Genomic DNA, 24481 nt, shown 5'->3' on the forward strand with positions numbered 1-24481 from the left:
CCCCTCCCAGAAATTCAGATACAGCCATTCTACTACCCTATTTAGGATCATGGCTAGAAATGTATTTTAAGTTATTTAAACATTTATGTTGTTGCCAACTAGAATAACTGCATAATAAAGTACTTGTAGGGAACTCCCTGGTGGTCCAGTAGTTAGGACTTTGTGCTTTCACTGCCGAGGGCCTGGGTTTGATCCCTGGTTGGGGATCCCACAAGCCATGCAGTGCAGCAATCAGTCAATCAATCAAGTACTTTGTAATAAACACCTTTAAACATAAATCTTTGCCCATATATCTGATTAAATTTTAGGCTAGCTTCCAAGAAGTAGAGTTAATGGGACAAAAGGTCTACCTGTCATTATAAGTTCTTAATATATTTTGTCAAATTACTTGTCAGAAAGGTTATACCAATTTATATTCCCAATTGTAGTGAATCGGATTTTTTTATGTTTCATTATCATCACTGAATACTAGCAGCTCTTAAAATTTGGTTAATTTGACAACCAAAAGCTTTGCTAATGTGCATTTTTGAATAATTCTTCACATCTATTTGTATTTGCATTACCCAACTATGAAGTGTCTGTTCATTTCTTTGCTTAGTTATCTATATAGTCCATGTTTTTCTTATTAAAAAAGAAACCTTGAGGACATTATGCTAAGTGAAATAGTGAGTCACAAAAGCACAAACACTGCACAATTTCACTTATATGAGGTACCTAGAGTGGTCAAATTCACAGAGACAGAAAGTAAAAGAGTGGTGGCCAGGGGCTGGAGAGGTGGGGGGAGGGCAAATGGAAGGCTATTGTTTAAGTGGTACAGAGTTGTAAGTTTTGCACAAATGAAACCAGTTCTGGAGACTGGCTGTGTGATAATGTGGATGTACTTAACACTACAGAATTGTACACTTAAAAATAGTTAAGATGAGAAATTTTGTTATGTATATTTTACCACAATTAAAAATTTAAAAATTTTAACTATTTCAGGAAAAAAGGTTTTTCTGATTAGAAAAGTGTAATGTCTACTGTAAAAATTAAAATATTTTATAACTATATGATCTATAAAGTGAAATTTCTCTTATAATCACTGCCCCCATAATAATCCTGTTATCACTTTTTATATATATTTATCCAGACACTTCCATGCAACTAACATATATACATATGTAATTATTATTTTTAACAGAAATAAGGCATACTATACATACTGTTCTGCAACTTGTTATGTGTAATTATTACTTTTAACAGAAATAAGGTCATACTATACATAGTGTTCTGCAACTTGTTTTCCACTTAACAGTGTATTTTGTATTTCTTCCCATGTCACCACATAGCGCTCTAAATCATTCTTTTTAGTGGTTGCATAGTATCAATACTCCTAGAATCTTCCTGTTTTAAAAACTATTATAAAAGAAAAAAATCAATAGGGGGGAAAACAAATCAGAACACCTGACGGTTTGGGACCCATTCAACCTGGAGTTACTTTGGGTCTGTGCCTCTCTTGAGTACACCCAGAGTGAAGCTTTGGACTGAACAAGGCTTCTATGTGTCACATGGCCCTTGTGCTCTACAGAAAATGCAAATTAGATTGTCTTTCTTACCAAGTCCACTTGAGCCACAAAATCAGACTGCTGCTTTCACAATTTCTAAAAGGACACATTTTCTTATTAGGATTCCCTGATGGCTGGGTAAAAGTAAAACCTACATTTCCATAGGAATTATGTGTCAAAATGCCATCTTCTCAAAGCACATTCAGAAAGATGAACACTAAGTGGGGTGAGGAGGATAGAAAAAAGCCCCTAATCTTGCAATCCTTGCTTGTCAGAACTCTCATTAATATTAATGTGGTGCTATAAAATTCCACAGAGATAAAATGAAATGGTTTTACTTGTTAACAAGATTTCAGGGAAACTTAAAAACCTGTAGAATCTAAATCTCCATAGCTCTAAAAAATATAAATAATTTATTGATTGCAATGCCTCAGAAAGAGCTTAGTTTTTCAGTGGATAATTAAGGAGAGATAAAATACATATAGTACTGCTAAAGAAAACATTCTATTTGGTTAAATTGAGACCAATAAAATAAATATAATAGCAATATTTATTTACTCTTCTTTAGATGGTTAAGAAATGCTTTACAAATGGGACTTAAGACAAAGCATGATTGATGGATTCTTTCCAAATACAAAGTATGACAGTTGAACAAACCACCTCCCTACAAATTTGAAAAAACTTTATGTACTGATATACATTTTTAGTTGTAGGTTTAGAAAAACACTATTTAATATATTCTATTGATACATATTAGGAGCATTTTCTTCCTCCCTCCCTCCCTCCCTTCTTTCTTTCCTTCCTTTTTTTTTAAGTCAGATTTAGCTGAAGGATAAACCATAGCTAACAATTTAGTTCAGCAGCACTCGACTAAAGCCAAGGTATGTTAGTCTCTAAATATCTGTACAATCAGTGAGCAGATACCCAAATAAATTATTTAAAAATGAAATTCAGTGAAGTCTATTTAAGCTAACTGCTTTATTCTGTAAAATCATGTTTTTAAGAGGGCCATATACTGTAGAGGAAGAGTTTAAATGCTGTCTTAAATTGAAGTTAAATGTATAGAATACACATAAGTGTACCATAAAGTTGAGTGTATTTAAGATATAATTTTGATACACCATTAAGCACAAATAGCTCAGTAAAGGGAAATAAAAATACCAAGGTATGAACGACTCTATTGTTGAATTCTGTGTATGGTTTATGACTGTTCGTATTAGGTTGGGTTTTTAAAGTACAGATAGAAAAAAACATCTTACGCAAAGCACGTGAACGCTGACACAGCCGCTGCGCTCCCTCCTGAGCTTCCTCCAGTTATCAGCCAATCTGAATCCTCATTCTCACCATGAGACTTCTGCTTCCTCTTTTCTCTATATTGTTTTGAATAACTCCAGGGGTTTTTAACCGGTCCAAATATGCCATCTGTGCTTCCAGATCTGAGATGAAGAAGTGAAGCAAGATATCTTAATACAATTCATTTTATGTAAAATTTTCATCTCCTGATTGTATTATTTGCTTCTGACACTGTATAATCTACTATAACTTGAATTAGAAAAGGTAGGAAGCCTGCTTAGATGTACCTTTCTTTAATTAGACAGTTGAGGAGGTGAAGGATGGGAAGTAACGGCATTTGTGGTAGAAAGAAGGAAAAAACTAGTCTGCTAAGAAAAGAAAATTTTTATCCCAATTGATCATCTAATTCAGCTTAGGATGATTTCCTTCGTAAATTAAGGTCTTCCAGTTGAAGAGTGTCACAAAACAACCAAACAGTTAACAAGTAGTCTTTTGAAGGAATTCCTCTGTTAATCAGAAGTTTTAAGAGGCGAATTCCCCAGTGGTCCAGTGGTTAGGACTCCGCACTTCCACTGCAAGGGGCAAGTGTTCCACCCCTGGTCGGGGAACTAGGATCCCACATGCCGCATGGGGAAGCAGAAAAAATTTTTTAAAAATAAAAATAAAAAAGTCAATTACATTTCTATATACGAACAATGTTAAACAATTAGAAATTGAAAAGAAAACACCATTTTCTATAACATTAAAAAAACATGAAATACTTGGAGATAAGATCAAATGTGCAAGATTTATATACAGAAAATCATAAAAATATTGCTGAGAAAAATTAAACTCTAAATAAATGGAAAGATATACAGAATTCATAGGTCAGAAGGCACATATCAAGATGTCAATTTTCTACAACTTGATCTATAAATTCAGTACCACCACAATCAAAATCCTATCAAGCTTCTCTGTAGAAATTAGCCAATTCTAAACCTTATATGGAAACGCAAAGGATCTAGCATACGTAAAATAATTCTGAAGAGGAACAACAAAGTTGAAGAACTCTTATTACCTAATTTCAAGGCTTACTATAAAGCTACAGTAATCAAGATAGCGTGATACTGGATATACAGATCAACAACAGAATCCAGAAATGAACCTATACATGTGTTCAACTGATTTTTCTTTTTTAATTAATTAATTTATTTTTGGCTACGTTGGGTCTTTGTTGTTGCGCGCGGGCTTTCTCTAGTTGCGGCGAGTGGGGGCTACTTTTCGTTGCTGTGAGCGGGCTTCTCATTCCGGCGGCTTCTCTTGTTGGGGAGCACAGGCTCTAGGCACGCAGGCTTCAGTAGCTGTGGCTCGCGGGCTTAGTAGTTGTGGCTTGCACACTCTAGCGCGCAGGCTCAGTAGTTGTGGCGCACAGGCTTAGTTGCTCCGGGGCATGTGGGATCTTCCCGGACCAGGGCTCAAACCCAGGACCGCTGCATTGGCAGGCGGATTCTTAACCACTGCGCCACCAGGGAAGCCCCTGTTCAACTGATTTTTGACAAAGGAATCAAAGTAATTTAATTTGAATTCTTATACAAATAGTCCCAGATCTACAGGACAGAATATGTAAAAAAAAAAAAAATGAACTCTGGCTTTCTTCATATCATGTACAAAAAAATTAACTCAACTGGATCACAAGTTTAAATTTAAGAACTGAAACTATAAAACCTCTAGGAGAAAACATAGGAAAAAAACCTTTATGACCTTGGGAAAGGTAACGATTTCTTTGAAAAGACAAAAACATGAGTCATTAAAGAAAATGATGAACTGGACTTCATCAAAATTAGAAACTTTCACTCTTTGAAAGGCATGTTCACAGAATGCAAAGACAAGCCAGAGACTCAGAGAACATATTTTCAAATCACCTATCTGATAATGGACCTGAATCCAGAATATATGGAAAAAACTATTATAACTCAGTAAGAAGACAACCCAACTTTTAAAAAAGGGCAAAAGATTTGAATAGATACTTCACTGAAGATATATGGGTAGCAAAATAAACACATGGTGTTTAACATCGTTAGTCATCAGGGAAATGCAAATTAAAACTAAAATGAGATATGACCTATTAGCAGAACATAATCTCATGGAGGGTCTGAGAAACTGGCATTAGAGTCCTCAAGAAATCACCTCACTACTTTTAGGTACCTACACTTAATGAAATTAAAGACACAGATGAAAGAAATACAAGAAGAGAAAATTTCAATTTTACTTACCCCATAGCAAACTCATCTAAGTTTGTTTTTCCCATTAGTAGAGCTCCCTGATCCAACAACTTCTGAACTACTGTAGCATTATAAGGTGGTACATAACCTGAAAAAAATTCAGTTATTTTCTTCTTTTTTAAAAAAATTGAGGTATAATTGATTTACAATGTTATATTACAGGTGTACAACACAGTAATTCAAAATTTTTATAGATTGTATTCCATTTAAAGTTATTATAAAATATTGGAATTTTATTATAAAATTCCCTGTGCTGTATAATATATTCTTGTACCTTATTTATTTTATACATAGTAGTTTGTACCTCTTAATCCCCTCCCCTACCTTGCCCCTGTCCTCTTAAAAATTCGGTAATTTTTATCATAGGAAAGAAAACAGTGAACATGTAAATCATATACGAGAAACAAAATTTTAAACTGCAATTAAGCAATTCATATTGACATGTTAATTATTCCTAATTTAAGTAGTAGGTTGTACTTTCTTCTGAAAGTTTTTTTCTACTGCTAATTGCTACATGTTTTCCAAAGAAAGTCTATATATTCTGTCTTTACATCCTAAAACTATTGACTTTAACAGTCAGTACTACAAAGTATTGAATGAGATGTACCCAATTCATTTGAAACTAATCACAAATCATTATTTTGCTCATTGTACTTGACTTTCTCTTCTCAGATGTGCAATACCATGGTAATTTTTATCTATTTCCAGCAGGAATAGATCTTCGTTGTCAATTAAAATTTCCTCTCTCTAGTGTATATTCCCAGACAATTAACAAGTCTACCTATCACAGGAACTTGGGGCATACACCTCATAGAATGTTAGTTTTAGTGCGTAGTACCCTAAATATGCTTTTTCCATTTCTTTTTCCTCCTTGGATCCAAATATCTTGATAAATATGATTCCTTTTTGACCTACTAAACTTTAAAAGATAAAACTAAGCTTCACTCTACTAAGTATAGTGATAGATGGAGGAGTCAGGAGATAAAAATAACCAGACAGTAGATGCTAATAAATCCTCATACCATCTGCAAAAGAGGGGGAATGACAGCCACTTTATACTTATTTCTATGTTACCAACGAGTGGGTGTTAGAGGTCACTTAGCATGTTCGTGATCAGTTATCAAGTCTTCCCAAGTAGGATTCATCCATTAAGCAGGCCTACCCCTGAAGAATAATTTTGCATTCTGAAAGAGCAAATAGTAAAAAGGTAATATTCTACCCTAAGTTATTTCCTTTGCAGATATAATCAGTCTGAGAATATCTTGGTGCTTTAGTATCTTATCTTTAATTTAAACTGAAAAATACCTATTTTTATAAAACAATGCTCCGGTCAGTTAAACTACCTTTCAGCATGTTTGATGCACATGTTGTCTCAATGCCGGCCGTGCTAAAGTTGTCTTTCACCGCAACAGGAATTCCATCTAAGTCCCCGAGTGAGAGACCTGCATTAAAAAGCCAAAAGGATAGAAGAAATATTGGGTTGGCCAAAAAGTTTGTTTGGGTTTTTTCATAGCATCTTACGGGAAAAGCCAAATGAACTTTTTGGCCAACCCAATATCTAGTTCAAAATACAGACATTAATACTAGTTATTAACTACTAGTTTTTGCTAAAGATACGTCTTCAGAAATCAAATTTGTGTTAGAAATTATTACAGTTGGACATTATACCTGTTAGCCTCATTTTTATTATACCTCATGGCCAGTTCTTTTTTTAAAAAATAATTTATGTATGTACGTATGTATATATTTATTTATTTATATTTTAAAATTTTTTGGCCATGCCGGCTGGCTTGTGGGATCTTAGCTCCCCGACCAGGGACTGAACCTGGGCCCCCAGCAGTGGAAGCTCAGAGTCCTAACCACTGGACCACCAGGGAATTCCCCAGTTCTTTAAATAAGGGAATTTTGTATGTTTAAAACTCCACTTGCCAAATGGAGACTGCTATAACCAATTAAACTTTTTCTCTCGGGATGTCACAATTAAGTATAATTCAAAGTAATTTACCTTTCTTATATCTTTTCTCTGATTCTTCAGCTTGCTTTAAGGCCACCTCTTCTGATACAGTAATGTAAGCATTTAGAAACTTGGTCTTCTTGATAAGGGAGAGACATCTTTGACAGAGCTCAGTTGGAGAAACTTGGCCTTGTTTCAGTGCCGCAGAAACCTAAGAGTATACACAATTCAAAAACCCTTTGCCAAGTCTGCAGAAGTTTCAGATGTTACACTGAGGCGGGCAGGTAGAGTGGTTAAGTATATAAATTTGAAGTGAGGCTTGGATTCAAAACCAAGAGAACCTATCAAGTCTACACTTACTTAGGATGGTGAATAAGGGTAACACATCGGTCAGCTGAAAGATCGGTTGGAGGACACCACAGTCATAGCCCTAGCTGAGGAACTCTACATCAGGCTTGAACAAACAAGATCACTGGTTTAGGTAAGCCGTCCTGTCTAGAAGTAGAGGCCCAGTGTGGGTGAATCATGGGTTAGGGTAGATTGTGTACAGAGAAAAGCTTAGCTGCAACACAGGCCATCCACAATGCAAAAACCAGAATGAACTAGACAAGGCATTACAGGACTTTATGGCCCCAAATAAGTGATCTTTATTAAACAGACCTTTTTATCTATTGGAGAATTCAAGCAAGAGCCACTACAAATTGAGAGAAATGCTTCTAAAATATGGGTTCAAAAGCCAATCAAAAACAAGCTTTTCTAAAACCCTGTCTTTGATGCATTAGGAAGGCTAGTAAAGAACGCGTTAAAATAAACTGCACTTCAAGTGACCAGAACCTGTATATTGACAGTAAGTAAAGCCTAAGGTGAAGTGCTGACTCATAATACTTCCTGTAGGAAGTAATAATAAATACTTACTAATTGAATAAAAGGAATGAATAACAAGAAGGCAAAGATGATACCAAGTCTTTAGAGACCATCTGAAAAGAGTTGGGTAAGATGGTAGCTCAGACAAGGGGGATGGGGAAAAGTAACACTTGCTGAGTATTTACCAAGAGCCAGGCACTGTTGTTGCTTTAGATTCATTATTACTTTATTTAGCCCTTAAAACAACCACTTAGGGCTTCCCTGGTGGCGCAGTGGTTAAGAATCCGCCTGCCAATGCAGGGGACACGGGTTCGAGCCCTGGTCTGGGAAGATCCCACATGCCATGGAGCAACTAAGCCCGTGTGCCACAACTACTGAGCCCGTATGCCACAACTAGTCAAGCCCGTGCACCTAGAGCCCGTGCTCTGCAACAACAGAAGCCACTGCAATGAGAAGCCAACACACTGCAACAAAGAGTAGCCCCCGCTCGCTGCAACTAGAGAAAGCCCGCACGCAGCAACGAAGACTCAATGCAGCCAAAAATAAATAAATAAATAAATAAATTTATTTAAAAAAACAAAAAATACCCAACCACTTGTTAGGTATTATTAACCTCATTTTATAGATAAAGAAGCTGAAGCTAAGAGAGGTTAAGTGATTTGTCCAAAGTCACAGAAATAGTAAAGGGTAACTTAACAGGTAGTAATAGTAAAAGTTAACAGGTAGCTGCTCCTTCACCATTTCTCTCTGCACCAGTGGAAGCTTAGCTCGTCCTGTATGCTGACTGTATTTCCACGTGTCCTATATACATCAAGCAATAGGAATTTGCATTTAGGGGAAAATCTGCAAATGATCTGCTCTAGGCTGTTGAATAAATCATCAAAGTGGTGGTATTCTTAGGCCTGAGGGTTTTAAGCCAGAAAAGCAGTGCGAATAGGCCATTGAGAGGACCCCTAATGCTGATGCACAAGAGGAGGAAAGGGCTGCCATGGGGATGCTGGGGGAGGGGTTCAGGATGGGGAGGGGCAGCTGGGCTCAACTTAAAGGAGGTAACCTAGCAACAAGAAGAGATACTTCTGTTGAATGGTTTGTATGAGATGTAAACTCTTTAGAAGAGAGAAAGTGGAGAAAAAGAAAAGACAGCAATGTATTGTAATATTGTAAACACGGAGTGGGCTTATGTAAATAGGCTGAGTGCAAGCGTCAGAACTAGCAAAAACAGAAAGCTGGAGACACAGAGAGGTATATAAACAGGCCTACTCCAGAGCGAAATTATAAAAATGAGGAAAATTATGCCTGCCATTTTCTCTTCTTCTTTGCCTCCCTTCAAGTCCTCTAATGCCCATTATCCTCAAGTTGCCTTCTGACTTGCCAAGTGATATGAGAATAAGTGGTAAGGAACTGCAGTTATGGTTACAAGGGCAAGAAATTAGACTGTCTGGGAGCATTCTTTTTATTTATTTATTGAAGTATAGTTGATTTATAATGTGTTGGTTTCAGGTGTACAGCACAGTGATTCAGTGATACATACAAATATATCTATTTTTTCCAGATTCTTTTCCCTTATAGGTTATGACATAGTATTAAGTATAGTTCCCTGTGCGATAAAGTAGGTCTTGTGGTTACCTATTTTATATATAGTAGTGTGTATATGTTAATCTCAAGCTCCTAATTTACCCATCTCCCCCACGCCCTTCCCCTTTGGTAACCATAAATTTGTTTTCTTTGTCTGTGGGTCTATTTCTGTTTTGTATATAAGTTCATTTGTATAATTTTCTTTTTTTTTAGTTTCTACATATAAGCAATATCATATATTTGCCTTTCTCCGTCTGGCTTACTTCACTTAGTATGATAATATCTACGTCCATCCATGTTGCTGCAAATGGCATTATTTAATTTTTTATGGCTGAGTAATATTCCATTGTATATATGTACCACATGTTCTCTATCCTTTCATCTGTTGATGGACATTTAGGTTGCTTCCATGTCTTGGCTGTTGTAAATAGTGCTGCAATGAACATTGGGGGGGGGGGGCGTGTATATTTTCGAATTATGGTTTTCTCCAGATATATGCCCAGGAGTGGGACTGCAGATCATATGGTAGCTCTACTTTTAGTTTTTTAAGGCAGCGCCATACTGTTCTGGGAGTTCTCATTTTATTTTTTATTTATCTATTTTTTAAAAATTTTATTGATTTATTTTCTTTATTTTTTTTTTGCTGTGTTGGATCTTAGTTGCAGCACGCTGGGTCTGTGTTGAGGCGTGCAGGATCTTTCGTTGCAGCGCGGGCTCTTCGTTGTGGTGCACATGTTTCTCTCTAGTTGTGGTGTGTGGGCTTCTCTCTAGTTGTGGTGTGTGGGCTTCTCTCTAGTTGTGACATGCACGGGGTCCAGAGCACGTGGGCTCTGTAGTTTGTGGCAGGCAGACTCTCTCGTTGGGGCACGCGAGCTCAGTAGTTGTGGCACGTGGGCTTAGTTGCCCCGTGGCATGTGGGATCTTAGTTCCCCGACCAGGGATGGAACCTGCATCCCCTGCATTGGAAGGCGGATTCTTTACCATGGACCACCAGGGAAGTCCTTGGGAGTACTCATTTTAAATGGTAATCTTTGTTAGGACCATTTTTAGGAAATTTAGATTTGAGAAACTCAATAAGGGTATTGGAGAAGAGAAATGAAAACAAAGATGCTAATTAGCTAGAATGGATTAGACGTTAAGGATTATGACATATAAATAGTACAGCTCTCCTGGAGCAAAACTAAAGGTATCATATCTGAATATAAGAGGAAATCAACTAGAAAAGTTTTCTCTTCCCTCTTTTCTCAAAACCCCCAGCTCATATGAAGCACAGGCCTTGGAGGAGATTATATTACTCTCCCTGTGTGTTAATCTACAGTCTCCCTGATACTCCTTTTCATTCACTGAAGTTTTTAGCAGCTGGTTTGCTATAATCTTTTTTTTTTTTTTAATCATTTATTTATTTATTTATTTATTTATTTATGGCTGTGTTGGGTCTTAGTTGCTGTGTGCGGGCTTTCTCTAGTTGCAGCGAGCAGGGGCTACTCTTCGTTATGGTGCGAGGGTTTCTCGTTGCGGTGGCTTCTCTTGTTGCGGAGCACAGGCTCTAGGCGCTCAGGCTTCAGTAGTTGTAGCACGTGGGCTCAGTAGTTGTGGCTCGTGGGGCCTAGAGCGCAAGCTCAGTAGTTGTGGCACACGGGCTTAGCTGCTCCGTGGCATGTAGGATCTTCCCAGACCAGGGCTCGAACCTGTGTCCCCTGCATTAGCAGGCGGATTCTTAACCACTGTGCCACCAGGGAAGTCCCTAATCTTCTTTTCTATGGCTCCTGTTGCTTTTTGTTGACTTCAAACTTCAAGTCAGGTACATGGACACCTGGCCTCTCAGTTCCTGACCTCACTTCACACAAACTCTTCCTTCACCTCACCCCAGTTACCAGCTCACATGGTCATTAGCCCAGACTATATCATTACCAACATCTGTATCATCTCCCAAACCTCAGTTCTAATTATCCCACATCTCTTGTCCCCTGAGCTCATTTACTCTACTACCCACATGGTCAGCAAGAAAACGGGGAACAGGGACTTCCCTGGTGGTGCAGTGGTTAAGAATCCGCCTGCCAATGCAGGGGACATGGGTTTGATCCCTGGTCCGGGAAGATCCCATATGCCATGGAGCAACCAAGCCCGTGAGCCACAACTACTGAGTCTGCACTCTAGAGCCTGCGAGCCACAACTACTGAGCCCATGTACCACAACTACTGAAGCCCATGTGCCTAGAGCCCATGCTCTGCAACAAGAGAAGCCACCACGATGAGAAGCCCTCGTGCTGCAACAAAGAGTAGCCCCTGCTCACCGCAACTAGGGAAAAGCCCACGTGCAGCAACGAAGACCCAACACAGCCAAAAATAAAAATAAAAAAATAAAAAAATATTTAAAAAAAAAAAGAAAGAAAGAATACAGGGACCTCAGTCCTACAACCACAAAGAAATGTATTCTGCCAACCAGTGAGGTGGAAAGAGGATCCCAAGGCATCCAAAGAGACTGCGGCTCTGGCTGACACCTTGATTTCAGCCTTGTGAGACTCTGAGTAGAGAACCCAGCTACTCCATTCCTGGATTCCTGACCCACAAAACCGTGAGATGATAAGATTGTGTGTGTGTTTTAAGACTGTGTTATTTTAAGCTGAAAAGTTTATACTAATTTGTTACACAGCAGTAGAAAAGTAATATACCTTCTTAGAAAAATTAAGAAATCTTCCTCAGGAACCATTCTTCTTAGAAAACAGGGGAAGAGAAAACTGTAAATACATATAATCTAATAGTTTTGTCACTGTAACAAAACTAGTGTTAATAATGGCACTTGGTTCTAGGCATTATCCTAGATGTTTTCCCCCCACCCACTGATAGGTTTTTATTTATTTATTTATTTATTTATTTAATTTATTTATTTTTGGCTATGTTGGGTCTTCGTTGCTGCACGTGGGCTTTCTCTAGTTGTAGTGAGCGGGGGCTACTGTTCGTTGCAGTGCGCGGGCTTCTCTCGTTGTGGAGCACAGGCACTAGGTGCATGGGCTTTAGTAGTTGCAGCACACAGGCTCAGTAGTTGTGGCTCACGGACTCTAGAGCACAGGCTCAGTAGTTGAGGCACACGGACTTAGTTGCTCCGTGGCATGTGCGATCTTCCTGGACCAGGGATTGAACCCGTGTCCCCTGCATTAGCAGGCGGATTCTCAACCACTGCACCACCAGGGAAGTCCCCTAGATGTTTTATATTTCATTTAATCTTCATATCCACACTAAGAGGCTGACATTATTTCCATTTTACAGATAAATTACTGAAGTTCCTGCTTAAAATCACATAGCTAGAAAGTAGCAGAGCTGGGATTCAACCAAGGCCTGATCTTGTTTCCAAAGCCCATGCTCTGGTCCATTATACTCTACTACTTCTCTATGCAGGCTGTTACAGCATTTACTCCTCTGTAGCAAATAGAGAACATTTTGTTAACTTTACACATAACATCAAAGCTTCACTTAGGAAAAGAACTGTCTTTCAAATGAAAAACTGTCTTGATAAATGCTGAAGGTATAGAAGAGCCCTTGAAAGCTGAGTGTCTGGTTGACTGGTACTCTCTTTAACACACTCATTTAACATTCATGCTTTTTGTCTCCATTGTTCCAAGAAACAGCACATCAAGATCACCAGTAACCTCCACATTCCTAAATCCAGCAGTCATGGCCCAGTCCAGCAGCACTCAGCATTCAACACAAGACATCACTCCCTCCTTGAAGCACTTCTTTTTCACTTGTATTTCAGGACACCAAGCCATCCTGGTTTTCCTCTTGCCTTACTGGCCACTCCTTCAAGTCTCTTTTGCTGGCTCTGCTTCCTACTGCTGACCCCTAAATGTTGGAAAGTTTTAGGCCTTGTTCTATATTTACACTCAGATGTCATCTGACCATATAACTTCAATTATGTCCTCTACTCTGGACAATTTATATCCTCATACCTAGCTTCTTTCTTGATCTCCACATTCCTATATCTACCTGCTTAACTGACATCTTCACTTGGATATCTTTAGAAGCATCTCAAAATTAACATGTCTTGATAACTTTCTCCTCACAACATGCTCCCTGTAGAGTCTTTCCCATCTTGATAAATGTTACCATTTCTACAACTGCCCAGGCCCCAAACCTAAGCATCCTCCTTGATTCATCTCTTTCCCTCAAATCCCATATCCAATCCATCAGAAAGCCATACCTTAAAAAACGAACACCCGGGTTTCCCTGGTGGTGCAGTGGTTAAGAATCCGCCTGCCAACGCAGAGGAGACGGGTTCGAGCCCTGGTCCAGGAAGATCCCACATGCCACGGAGCAACTAAGCCTGTGCGCCACAACTACTGAGCCTGCGCTCTAGAGCCCGCGAGCCACAACTACTGATCCTGCATGCCACAACTACTGAAGCCCGCACGCCTAGAGCCCGTGCTCCGCAACAAGAGAAGCCACCGCAATGAGAAGCCCACACACCGCAACGAAGAGTAGCCCCTGCTCGCTGCAACTAGAGAAAACCCACGCACAGCAATGAAGACCCAACCCAGCCAAAAATAAATAATAAATTTTAAAAACCCAAAAACAACAACAACAACAAAAAACTAACACCCACTTTGCACTACCTCTCCTCCCATCACCCTATCCATGCTGCCATCAGCTCTTGACAATGCAACGACCTTCTAACTGGTCTTCCTGCTTCCCTACTTGCTTTCCTATAAACCATAATCCTGAATAACACGAAGGAGGTTTTTAATTTTTAAATCAGATCATGTCCAAAGACTCACAACTTCCCAGAGGATTTGCATTACATGTAGAATAAAATCCACACTCCTTAACATGGCCTGAAAGGTAATCTGGCTCCTGCTTATCTATAACCTCATCTCCCACTACTCTTCTCGTTCAGTTCTCTTGGGTCTGCTGGCCTTCCTGCTATTCCTTGACCACATCAAGTTTGCTCTTGCTTCAGAGACATTGCACTTTTATTCTTTCCTCTGCCTGGAACACCTTTCTCCCAGATCTTCCCAGGGCTCACCCTTCTCATCCTTCAGGTCTACTAAATATCACCCACTCAGTGAGCGAAACCTTCCCTGACCACTGTATCTAAAACATCCATCTCCCCAACTAATTCGCACACTATAGCCTGCTTAATCTTTCTTCATAGCACCTACACTACCTGAAATTCTATTATTTACTTAAACAAAGAAACTTATTTAATGCCTGCTTCCCCACAAAAATGTAGGCTTCATGAGGGCAGGAACTTCTGTCTTCAATGCTAATCCCCAGTGTCTGGAACACAGAGGTGCTCAATAAATGTTAACTGAATGAATGAATTACTGAGTTGTTTAAAATTTGGAGTCTACTTTCCCATAGAACAGTAATTAAATGTTCTTAGGCTAGACCCCCAAGAAGCCTACTGGATATATAATTAACTTTCTTTAATATAACAATAACCAATTAATATAACTTTAGGGTTAATAATATTAGCCTGGCATCTGGTTCCTAGAAACACTGAGATCATGACACAAAAAAGGAAGGTGAAAGTAAGACTCTTCCCCCTTACTGAGTGTACCTGGGTAAAATTTACAAGTAGCAGTTTTACCTCCTATTTGGCATTTTACCTCCTTTTAGTGCTTCCTCCTAGGGCTCCTCTACAGCCCTAAGCCTCCACTTAGGCCCCCAAATTGTCTCAAAATGCCATAGTTTCCAGCCCCTCCCTCAATCCCCTCCCCCGCAAAATTTCCCCTTTCTTTAATTGATTATCTCAGCCAGGGTGTGATGGAGAGAAATCTGATTGAACTATTATAATTCACAACAATGGATAAATAAATCATTCAACCTTCCCAGGCATCTTTACATATTTAAAATAGAATGTGTACTAAATTAATTAATCTCTAATTGGTAGAATTTGGGGCATTGGTACAATGATGTGGAAAAAACAGAGTGGACAGAAGATATATTATGGGCTGGGAAAATAAGCAAATAATGTTTTCCACACAATAGGCATCAATAAATATTTGTTAAAGGAGTGATTAAGTGAAAGTAATCATGCCAAGGCAATTTCCTGACTACCCTTGGGTCAGCTTCCCTTTTCCCCCTTGAGGAAAAAGTTGTTTCTGACAGTGGCTCACTGGACATTAGGAAGGGGTGGCACAAAAAAGGTAGTGCTGGGGGAAAGGGCAGAAAAAGAAAATACCATATTTTTTAGGTTATATTTCATTTTAAAACAAGTTTGAAGTTAACATTTTTTTAATTTTTAAAAACAAATTGGATTCTTCACCGATGGTATAGGCAAGATACAATTTAGGATGGTAAAACAAAAATGTATTTAGGGGAATAACTATTTATTACTTAAAACCTGTGGATTTAAAGTTCTCATAATTTACAGCTTTCTAAAAGGCTGCCAGCTGGAAAAAGAAAAAAAAAAACACTTCCCAGGTGAAGATACAAACGGAAGATGGAAGGTGGGGTAGGTCCTCAATTGCTACTTATCAGCAGAATCACCTGGAACCCAGGTTAAACCATACACTCTGGGCCTTACCATACTAACCTTCCTGAGTGGGACACAGCTGTAGCTTTAAGGCGGGCCGAGGTGATCCTGATAGCAGTGGGCCTGCAGACAGCTCTGCAGGTTGAGAGATCAGAAAGCAAGGAGATCTGAACTAAAGCCCTAACAGCAGGGATAAAGTGAGAGAACAGGTTCCCAACGTAATTTCAAAAGAGAACTAACACGGTTTAGTGACTTACTGGATATATGACATATGAAGAAGAATCTAAGGGCAACTCGGATAACAGTTGTGCTGCTAAAAACAGAATATTAAGAATTCCGTAATTAGGTTTTTGTTTGTTTTTTATGATGGAGGTTGAGATGCAAGAGGTGGTTCTGTTACAAGGATGAAGTCAACTTGGTTAAATTGATCAAACTCTTGTGGGAGTTTTGGAAGAGATGTCCATTAGACATTCACAAATATAGTCCAGAGTTCAAAAATGATGTCCAGGAAATGGAGACACGGGTAAGAGAATCATTGGTATCTTGGTGGTAGGTGAAGCTTGGAGAATGAATATATCCATGGGGGGAAAAGCTAAGAATCACTAGTTTGGCTTTTGCAAGGGACAGATTTGCGAGCTTCTTAGTGAGGACTGCATCAGATGTGTGTAGCGGATAAGAGAGACTGACGTGGACCAGCCAAATCCCCCTTATCTGGCAGAGCCCACTTTGAGACCGGCCAGGGCCCCACGCAGCCAGAGCGAACGAATAATCGAGAGAAGCCACTGTTCCTTTCCACCCCACAGCGCGGCGGTGCAGAAGCCTCCCCCGCTGAGATCCTAACTCCTGAACGGATATGAGGAGCACAGCCTAAGGACCCGGAGGTCCGAATCCCCCACCAAGTTCCAGGGAAGGAGGCGGCGAGGCTGACCAAGATGCGCGCCGGCCGGGGGACGCCACGTCCAAGTGAACAAGGACTCCGCGAATCTTCCCGACCTCCCTGGGCCCTCAGCAGACAATTCCACTCACTTCTCGGAGGGTCCGGCCCAACATGGTCCTGGTGTCCCACCCGCCACCACAGGAGCCTGGTGACAAGGAGGAAAAAGAAAGGTCAGCTGCCGCTGCTGGTATTACATGGGCGCAGCCATTTGCCAGCGAACCTGTCAGCACCGAGTACTCAGATTGGTCGAATTGCAGCCCGAGGAAAATGATCTGTGCACGCGATTGGCTGGCGCCGCTAAGGAAGTCCTGCGGGGAAGTAGAGCTGGTGGCAAGGAGACTCCGGGGGTCGCGGCGGGAGCCTGGAAGTGTGTGAATTTCTCTGACATCCGGATCGCGAGCGGAGTCGGCTTGTCCCGCAGAAGGCTCCCGGGACAGGGCAGGATTCTAGCGGTTTTGTTTTTGTTTTTAAGGGGAGGGGGCGTAAGGGAGGAGGAGAATGGACAGAATACTAACTGGAACGTTAATTGGAGCATTTCAGATGTGAAGAGTAGAGTAGTTCCATACTCTTCTTTCTTCAGTTGCTCCATCAGTCTAACTTCATTTCTGAATTCTCAGCTTTGAAACCGGCCAGAGTGTTTGGCAGAATTTGACCGAATTCAGGTGTGAGGGTTTGATCCAGTATAAGTGCCTTTTAATTAGGGCACGCAATTCAACCACTGTTTACGATGGGATTTCTGAATACCTGTGTACTTAGAAGAAATGCATGCACTGCGGTTTGCTTCTGGAGAAGACAAGTTGTACAAAAGCCTTCGGTTAGAAAGATTAGTACTACCTCTCCAAGGAGCACTGTCATGCCCGCTTGGGTGATAGATAAATATGGGAGTAATGAAGTGCTTCGATTTACTCAGAACATGATGATACCAATGATACACTATCCAAATGAAGTCATTATCAAAGTTCACGCTGCGAGTATAAATCCTATAGATGTTAATATGAGAAGTAAGTTTCAAAAGACATTCCTCAATTACCTTTTTTTTTTCTTCAGACAATCTCATCAGGGATTAGTTTTAAAAGGTCAGTTGTTATTGACTACACTTTTTGGGTTAACACAAAGGAATTGTTTAGGGTTTTGACAGTATCTCAGTAGATATTATTTTCAAAATGTTTGAAATTGCAATGTCCACGGTATGCTTTAATCTTTCACAAAATATAAGTTTGAATTGCTTCCAATACTACCTACAAATGTAAATTGGGACTTGAGAATTGTATCCACAGCTAACTTTCTGGTACACTCTCCTGGGAACTTTGTGATATTCTGAGGTCCATCACAGGTTTTAGAGGTATGCTTATGTTTTCATATCAGTTTAGAATTTGAATTTTCATAGTAATTTTTATTTCCCTCCCACTAATCACAGCTTTGTTTAATGGTCCAGTGGACAAAGCAGCAGAACAGGATGCGAGGATATGGACACAGTACTTTCCTCATTTTTGCTGTTACATTCTGCAAAGTTAAAATACACTTTTCTGTTATGCGCCATCCTCAATGGGAATAATGTTATCTTAATTTCTGCTGGTGGATATTGACAAAGCTTGGAGAGTACTATATTCCTTATGCAATTATTATAGTGCTGAAAAGATTGATTACTATTTGTGATTTACTTTAACTTTGGAAAATAATGACAAAAAAATGAGCAATTGAAATGTGGCTAGTCTGGGATGTACAGTTAGTGTAAAATATACACTAGATTTCAAAGGGTTAGTAAGAAAAAAATGAATGTAAAATATCTTATTAATAATTTTATGTTCATTACATATTAACCTGATAATATTTTGGATATATTAAGTAAAATATTATTAACATTAATTTCACTTCTTTCTTTTTATAGTGGCTACTAGAAAATTTTAAGTTAGATATGTGGCTTGCATTATATCTCTATTGGACAGTGCTGATCTAGACATGTGAAGAATAACTGTTACGTATTTCTTTGTGGGGAGGGAGTTTGGGGAAAGACTTGGACTCAAAATGTAGCTGGAAAGCTCTATTAAGAATTAATTGAAATGACTTTGTGATGATTGCCTCATGAAATACACATTTGTATTCTTTTTGTTCGCTTTAAAGTAATAATTGCTATTACTAGTTGGGCATGTTGTTTCAGTTTATTCCATTTACATTGGGCGTGAAGATAATTTAGTTTTTATCGGAATTATCTTTAAGTGGTAGATTTATACCCAGTGACCATTATGTTTTTTCCTTTCCTTGATTATAAGCTCTTTGAAGGTAGATCCCATGCCCTGTCAACTGTAGCCTGTTTCTGTGCTTCACATGTGTAGTTGTCATTCAGTCATTATTTTTAATGTCATTTTATATTTTCATTCTAATTTAAGGTTGCAAACTAAAATAAGTGGTTTTTGTCTTCATTTAGATCTGTTAACTTTTCATTTCTTTGAATGCACATGCACAATTTGTATTGTGTACATTTTTAACTTCAGTAGAATGGCTGGATCTGGACTTTCTAGGCTGCTATTTAGTGTAATATTATAACACATTTTACTTTTATATAGTATTCTTGAGACATCTTAGTTTTTTATGACTTGACTGGGTAATATTATTTGCAAGTTATCCTCTTTATTTCCTGCTCATGAATTCTTTTTGGAGAATGTGTGATTATCGTTGCAGAAGATACCTGAAATATGGGGAAATAAAATAATGAGTATAAGATCGTAAGCTGTAGGGAGCAGTTATTTCCCTTGACAAGAAAGCAAGGACATGTCTATTTTGAAAGATGAAAGCCGGCTGTTTTTCTGGAGATGTCCACTATTGTTGGACATAAAATCATAAATCATATAAATGGCTAATGAATAATGAATAATCTTAAAATAGAAAAAAAATACAGCCAACAGCATCACACCAACAAAGTTTGGTTTCTTTAGATGGAATTAAAACTTTTGAAACTGATGGCAGATTTAGGATTTTCCAAACCATTCCAACTCTGAACCAAAATGGTCACCTCTAAGAATGGGACGAGCTCCTAAGGGTTCCCATTCATTGTGTCACCAAGCAGGTTCTCAGTTCCTAACTACCAGCTGTTTCTGGATTTGGGGCTAGTTTAGCTGGTACCAACGAGCCAGAGTTACTCAGGTGATGTCGAGGTGACCAAGAAAACAACCTTGCCCTGCAGGCTGTGTAGCTTAGAGAGGACTGAAGATTTTTTTTTTTTTTTGCAGCTCTGAAACAGCAGCTAAAATTTGACATGGCTAAATGCCCACTTCTGTTGATCAAACCACATAGGAATTTCAGTGAATAATTGTTTAATTGTGTTTGAGAGTGGAAAAGGAATGTAAGACAGGAAAGTAAAATGTGACTTTTGTGAGTATTACATGTGAAGTTTTTTTTTCCCCCCTGATAGAAAGCACTCGTAACCAGCCAGCTGGCAAGTATGTAATATTGGCATGGTGGCCATCAGCTTAGATTCTCTGGGACTTTCCCAACTTTCAAACACTTTCTTCCATGTGTCTTGATTTTTTATTAAAAACAACTTCTTCAAGCTACCCTCCTGTCAGCCTCTCTCCCTGTATCCTCTACCTCCTGCTGCGTGGATTAACTGTCATTGCTCTCATCTAAGCCCAGCTCTCCACCTGGGTTCTAGACCCCGTGCCCTCTCACCTACGCAGGAGCATTGTTTCAGCAGTTCTCTCCTGCATCTTCAGTCTTTTCCTTTCCACTGGATCATTCCCATTGGCATACAAACTTGCTGTTAATTTCTCCATTCTTAAAGAGGAAAAAAAAAAAACACTTAAAAATCCTTCCTCTCTCTCACTAGTCCCCCTCCAGCCACTGCCCCACTTCTCTGCTCTCCTCTGTAAGCAAAACTATTTGAAAGAGTTGAATGTTCTCATGGTCTCCAATTCCTCACTCCCATTCTCTCTGTCACCCCATGCCACAGCAACCGCTCCTATGAAGGTCACGAAAGACCGCTGTGTTGTTGGATCCAGTATTTTGTTTTGTTTGTTTGGGGGTTTTTGTTTTTTAAAAGCCTATTGGCAGCTTTTGAAAGCTTATTTGAAAAACTATCTTCCCCATCAGCAGCATTTGACTTCTTTAGATGACCCTCTTCACTTGGCTTTCTGAACACCTTTTCACTGACCAAGCCTTCTCGGGCTCCTTTGCTGGTTTCTCCTCATCCTTAGGATTTAATGAGGATGAGTGGGAGAAAAGGGGAGACTTACTGAGTGGTTTAGTGATTCTGGAGCATAGATAGTGGTACATGGCACTAGAAAGGTAAGCAGGGTGCTTATCTTGGAGAGGCTTACATAGCAGAAATGTTCTCAGAAGGATGTCGAGCAGAAGAGATGACAACAGTATTATTGTGTCTTAGAAAAGCCATTTTATATGTTGAAGCTGTGTAATAAACTACTTTGGATTATTATAGATATTATAGCCAATTTATTTGAACCAAAAAAATACTGATCAGAGGAATGTTTTCAGCTCTGTTTAGCTGATATTTATGTAAACGTTTTTAAAAATAAAATGATGTATAATAAAGCAGTCAACCTGATTTAACATATCAGAACTGATGCAGCCAAGTGGTTCTTTTCCATTTGGGAACCTTGCACTTAACCTAGAGATGTTCTGGAAACATTTTTTGTGAGGCAGGGACAATTACTCATAGACCAGTGTCAGTGTCAAATACTATATCCATGCCTTATTTATTTGTTTATTAACCAGACAGCTTTAACATTATCTTCTTCACCAGACTTGGCTTCAGATGACTTTGTTGTTTAAAAAGTCCATGAATGAATAAATTAACAAAGAAACCATCTTCAAAGAACAAAGTAAAACCTATAAAAGAAAATACTGAAAGTTCTGAAGACAGTTTCAAAATTGGAATTTCAAAAACAGCGATTGTTAATCAACTATACTCCAGTATAAAATAAAAATTAAAAACAGTGATTATGACTTTCCACATAATTTTCTTTGAAAGGAGCAACATTCATTGTTTTTATGCTTTCTTGTGTGATGGTAAAAAATTTATAAGGTTGATTACTTTATAATCTGCATCTTGAAGATCTAGAATTGTACCTGGCCTGTAACCCTGCAGTAGTTTTGAAATCATCCCATTCTTTTGGAAGAAACAAATAAATTGTATTTTATAGGTGGCTATGGAGCTACAGCTTTAAATATGAAACGTGACCCTTTACATATTAAAATCAAAGGAGAAGAATTTCCCCTGACTCTGGGCCGGGATGTGTCTGGTGTGGTGATGGAGTGTGGACTTGATGTGAGGTACTTCAAGCCTGGCGATGAGGTGAGTTATCCCATTGCACTATTCCTTCTCAAAATCTGCAGATTTAATTCTGCTGCTTTTGGGAATATATTCCATATCGTTGACCTTTTTTTCTTCTTTTCAACAAATATACTGAGCTTTGGCTGGAGCCCTCATTTTCTTGGTTCAGTTCTTCTTTCTGTTGTTTCTAGTTCTGTCACAATAGCTTGCTGTGCTTGAACTTTTCTAAATCTAGTGCTTAAGAATTGCAAGACTTTAAGATATATATGATTGGGACTTTTTAAGTCTTTAAATGACAATTTCTACCTTATGGGTTAGATGCTTTTAAAATAGCTAAAGGTTGATATAATCACCTGTCCCTTGTCACTTTGAACTTTTATACCAAGAAATTAAAGTCAGCTTATAATAATAGCTAGCACTGTTCTAGTTGTTTTTCATAAAATAACTCATTTAATCCCTATGAAGTAAGTACAGTTAGGCCCAGTTTACAGGTGAGGAAGTCAAGCTATAAAGAGGTCCCACAGCTAATAAGTGGTAGAGCCAGGATTCAGGCCCCAGAGACTGTGTTCTTACTGGTACTCTAAGTAGCCAGTAAATACAGCAGGATTTACTGGTATCTACCTCCAAAGTGGTTTGACTTGGTAAATCTAGAATCATACTAAATAATACATTGATACCATGTGAAAATAACTCTATTATCTGCAGGATTGCTGACTTGTGCTTTTTTTCACAGGGTGGGGTATGTATTGGGGAACACTCTCATGCTTAGCTTTGGCTTAAAAAGATCTCTTTCTAACGAAGTTGTGTGTGTTTCAGGTCTGGGCTGCAGTTCCTCCCTGGAAACAAGGCACTCTCTCAGAGTTTGTTGTAGTCAGTGGGAATGAGGTAACTCACCAGTTCTGTGCTGAAATGCCACTGGAAAGTAGAAACAAAGACTGACAAATATCTCTGAAATAATTGGAGTTTTTTTTTTTTTTTGAGATCAGGTTCAAGTTTTATGGGTAGTTTTGAAAGAACCGAGATAGAGAATAGGAATTTTTAAAAGATCTAAAAAAGTATTGGATGTCGTTTAAATAACACTGGCTGCCAAAGCGTTTATCTTTGTCTTGTGGTACAGGGATTTGGAGCAAGATCTAGAAACACTGCTGTGTTTCTTGGTTTTATCCAGTATAAATAGTTGAAACCAAATATACCAAGTGGAGCATAACGATTCATCATAAACAGAAGCATGGAAGTATCAAGCTGTTTCAGATAACTTTCAAAACAGCAGTCTAATCAAATCCAGTCAGGAGGGCTAACAATTTAATTGGAAAGAAGGGGGTTAATATTAAGGAAATTGCCTACAGAAGGGAGGGCAGGAAGGGAAAAAGGATTAGAAAAAAGATAAGATTAGAAAAGTCTGGAAAGATTACCTTCCAGTAAATGGGGGTAAAGGAAACAGCTGATCACAAAAACAAACTAGAATGTATTTATGAGGGCTCAAGGTTTATTTGGGTTTATTTCTGGGTATAGTTAGGACTAATGGTATTGTTGAATGTGGTCTTTTTATGAAGCATTAAGCAGCACTATCTGATAATGTAACCTATAAAACCTTACTGAACCTCTGCGAGGCAGGTTGAGTCATTTGGAGAAATTCCTTAGGGATAATCTTGGAGTAGGGTTTGCAATAACCACTGAACCTGGCCGAGTGTTATATCTCTGAAAATAGTTGGATTCCTGTGAAGAGAGATGTACTTAATTGTGTTCATAGGTTTGCAAGTCATTGCTTATTTTTGACTGTTATCTTCAAATCTAGGTCTCTCACAAGCCCAAATCACTCACTCATACTCAAGCTGCCTCTCTGCCATATGTGGCCCTCACAGCCTGGTCTGCCATAAACAAGATTGGTGGCCTGAATGATAAGAATTGCACAGGAAAACGGTGAGTATCAGTGGTGGCATCTAAAACTCCCTTCTTTCCTTTGGTGATGTCTTTGCAGGAGATTTGTCAGAAGCATTAAAACTAGGCTCACTTACATGAGCAGAGTTGTGCTAACAGTTAAAACAATTTCCAAAGAACTCTTATGCCAGTTTGTACTTTTTTAATCTCACTCTGTCGATTCTTAGCTCAATCCATTGAGAATTTTAAAAGTATGTAGATGGATGTTAGGAGTCTGAACCTTCTAAAATGATGCAAAATTTTTGTATGTCAGTCTCTGGGAAGAAGATCCATAGCTTTCATCAGATTCCTAAAAAGGTTAAGAATGACTTCCGTACAGATTTTAAAGAATGATGGAGTTGCTCTCACACTTGA

At 38.8% G+C, this 24481-nt stretch overlaps 2 protein-coding genes across 10 annotated transcripts in view; one reads left to right on the top strand and one right to left on the bottom strand.

Moving 5' to 3' along the window:
* Positions 1-17122, bottom strand: part of QRSL1 (glutaminyl-tRNA amidotransferase subunit QRSL1) — a 29302-nt gene extending 12180 nt beyond the window's left edge. For both annotated transcript variants that reach the window (XM_059941487.1, XM_059941488.1), the window contains exons 1-5: positions 16992-17122; positions 7104-7263; positions 6442-6540; positions 5090-5186; positions 2804-2980 (exon numbers count right to left, since the gene is read on the bottom strand). In XM_059941487.1, the coding sequence (XP_059797470.1) occupies positions 2804-2980; positions 5090-5186; positions 6442-6540; positions 7104-7263; positions 16992-17015 (557 nt within the window). In that variant the 5' untranslated portion in view covers positions 17016-17122. The remainder of the gene's footprint in view (positions 1-2803; positions 2981-5089; positions 5187-6441; positions 6541-7103; positions 7264-16991) is intronic.
* Positions 1-24481, top strand: part of RTN4IP1 (reticulon 4 interacting protein 1) — a 148466-nt gene that overhangs the window by 85629 nt on the left and 38356 nt on the right. For 4 of the 8 annotated variants that reach the window (XM_059941489.1, XM_059941494.1, XM_059941496.1 and 1 more), the window contains exons 1-4: positions 17209-17903; positions 22059-22210; positions 23006-23074; positions 23985-24109. In XM_059941489.1, the coding sequence (XP_059797472.1) occupies positions 17630-17903; positions 22059-22210; positions 23006-23074; positions 23985-24109 (620 nt within the window). In that variant the 5' untranslated portion in view covers positions 17209-17629. Of the gene's footprint in view, positions 1-17208; positions 17904-17949; positions 17979-22058; positions 22211-23005; positions 23075-23984; positions 24110-24481 lie in introns of those variants that run through there. The other 4 variants (XM_059941490.1, XM_059941491.1, XM_059941492.1 and 1 more) reach the window with 2 other exon arrangements.

This window comes from Balaenoptera ricei, chromosome 12 (genome assembly GCF_028023285.1).
Source record: "Balaenoptera ricei isolate mBalRic1 chromosome 12, mBalRic1.hap2, whole genome shotgun sequence".
Classification (NCBI taxonomy): Eukaryota; Metazoa; Chordata; class Mammalia; order Artiodactyla; family Balaenopteridae; genus Balaenoptera; species Balaenoptera ricei.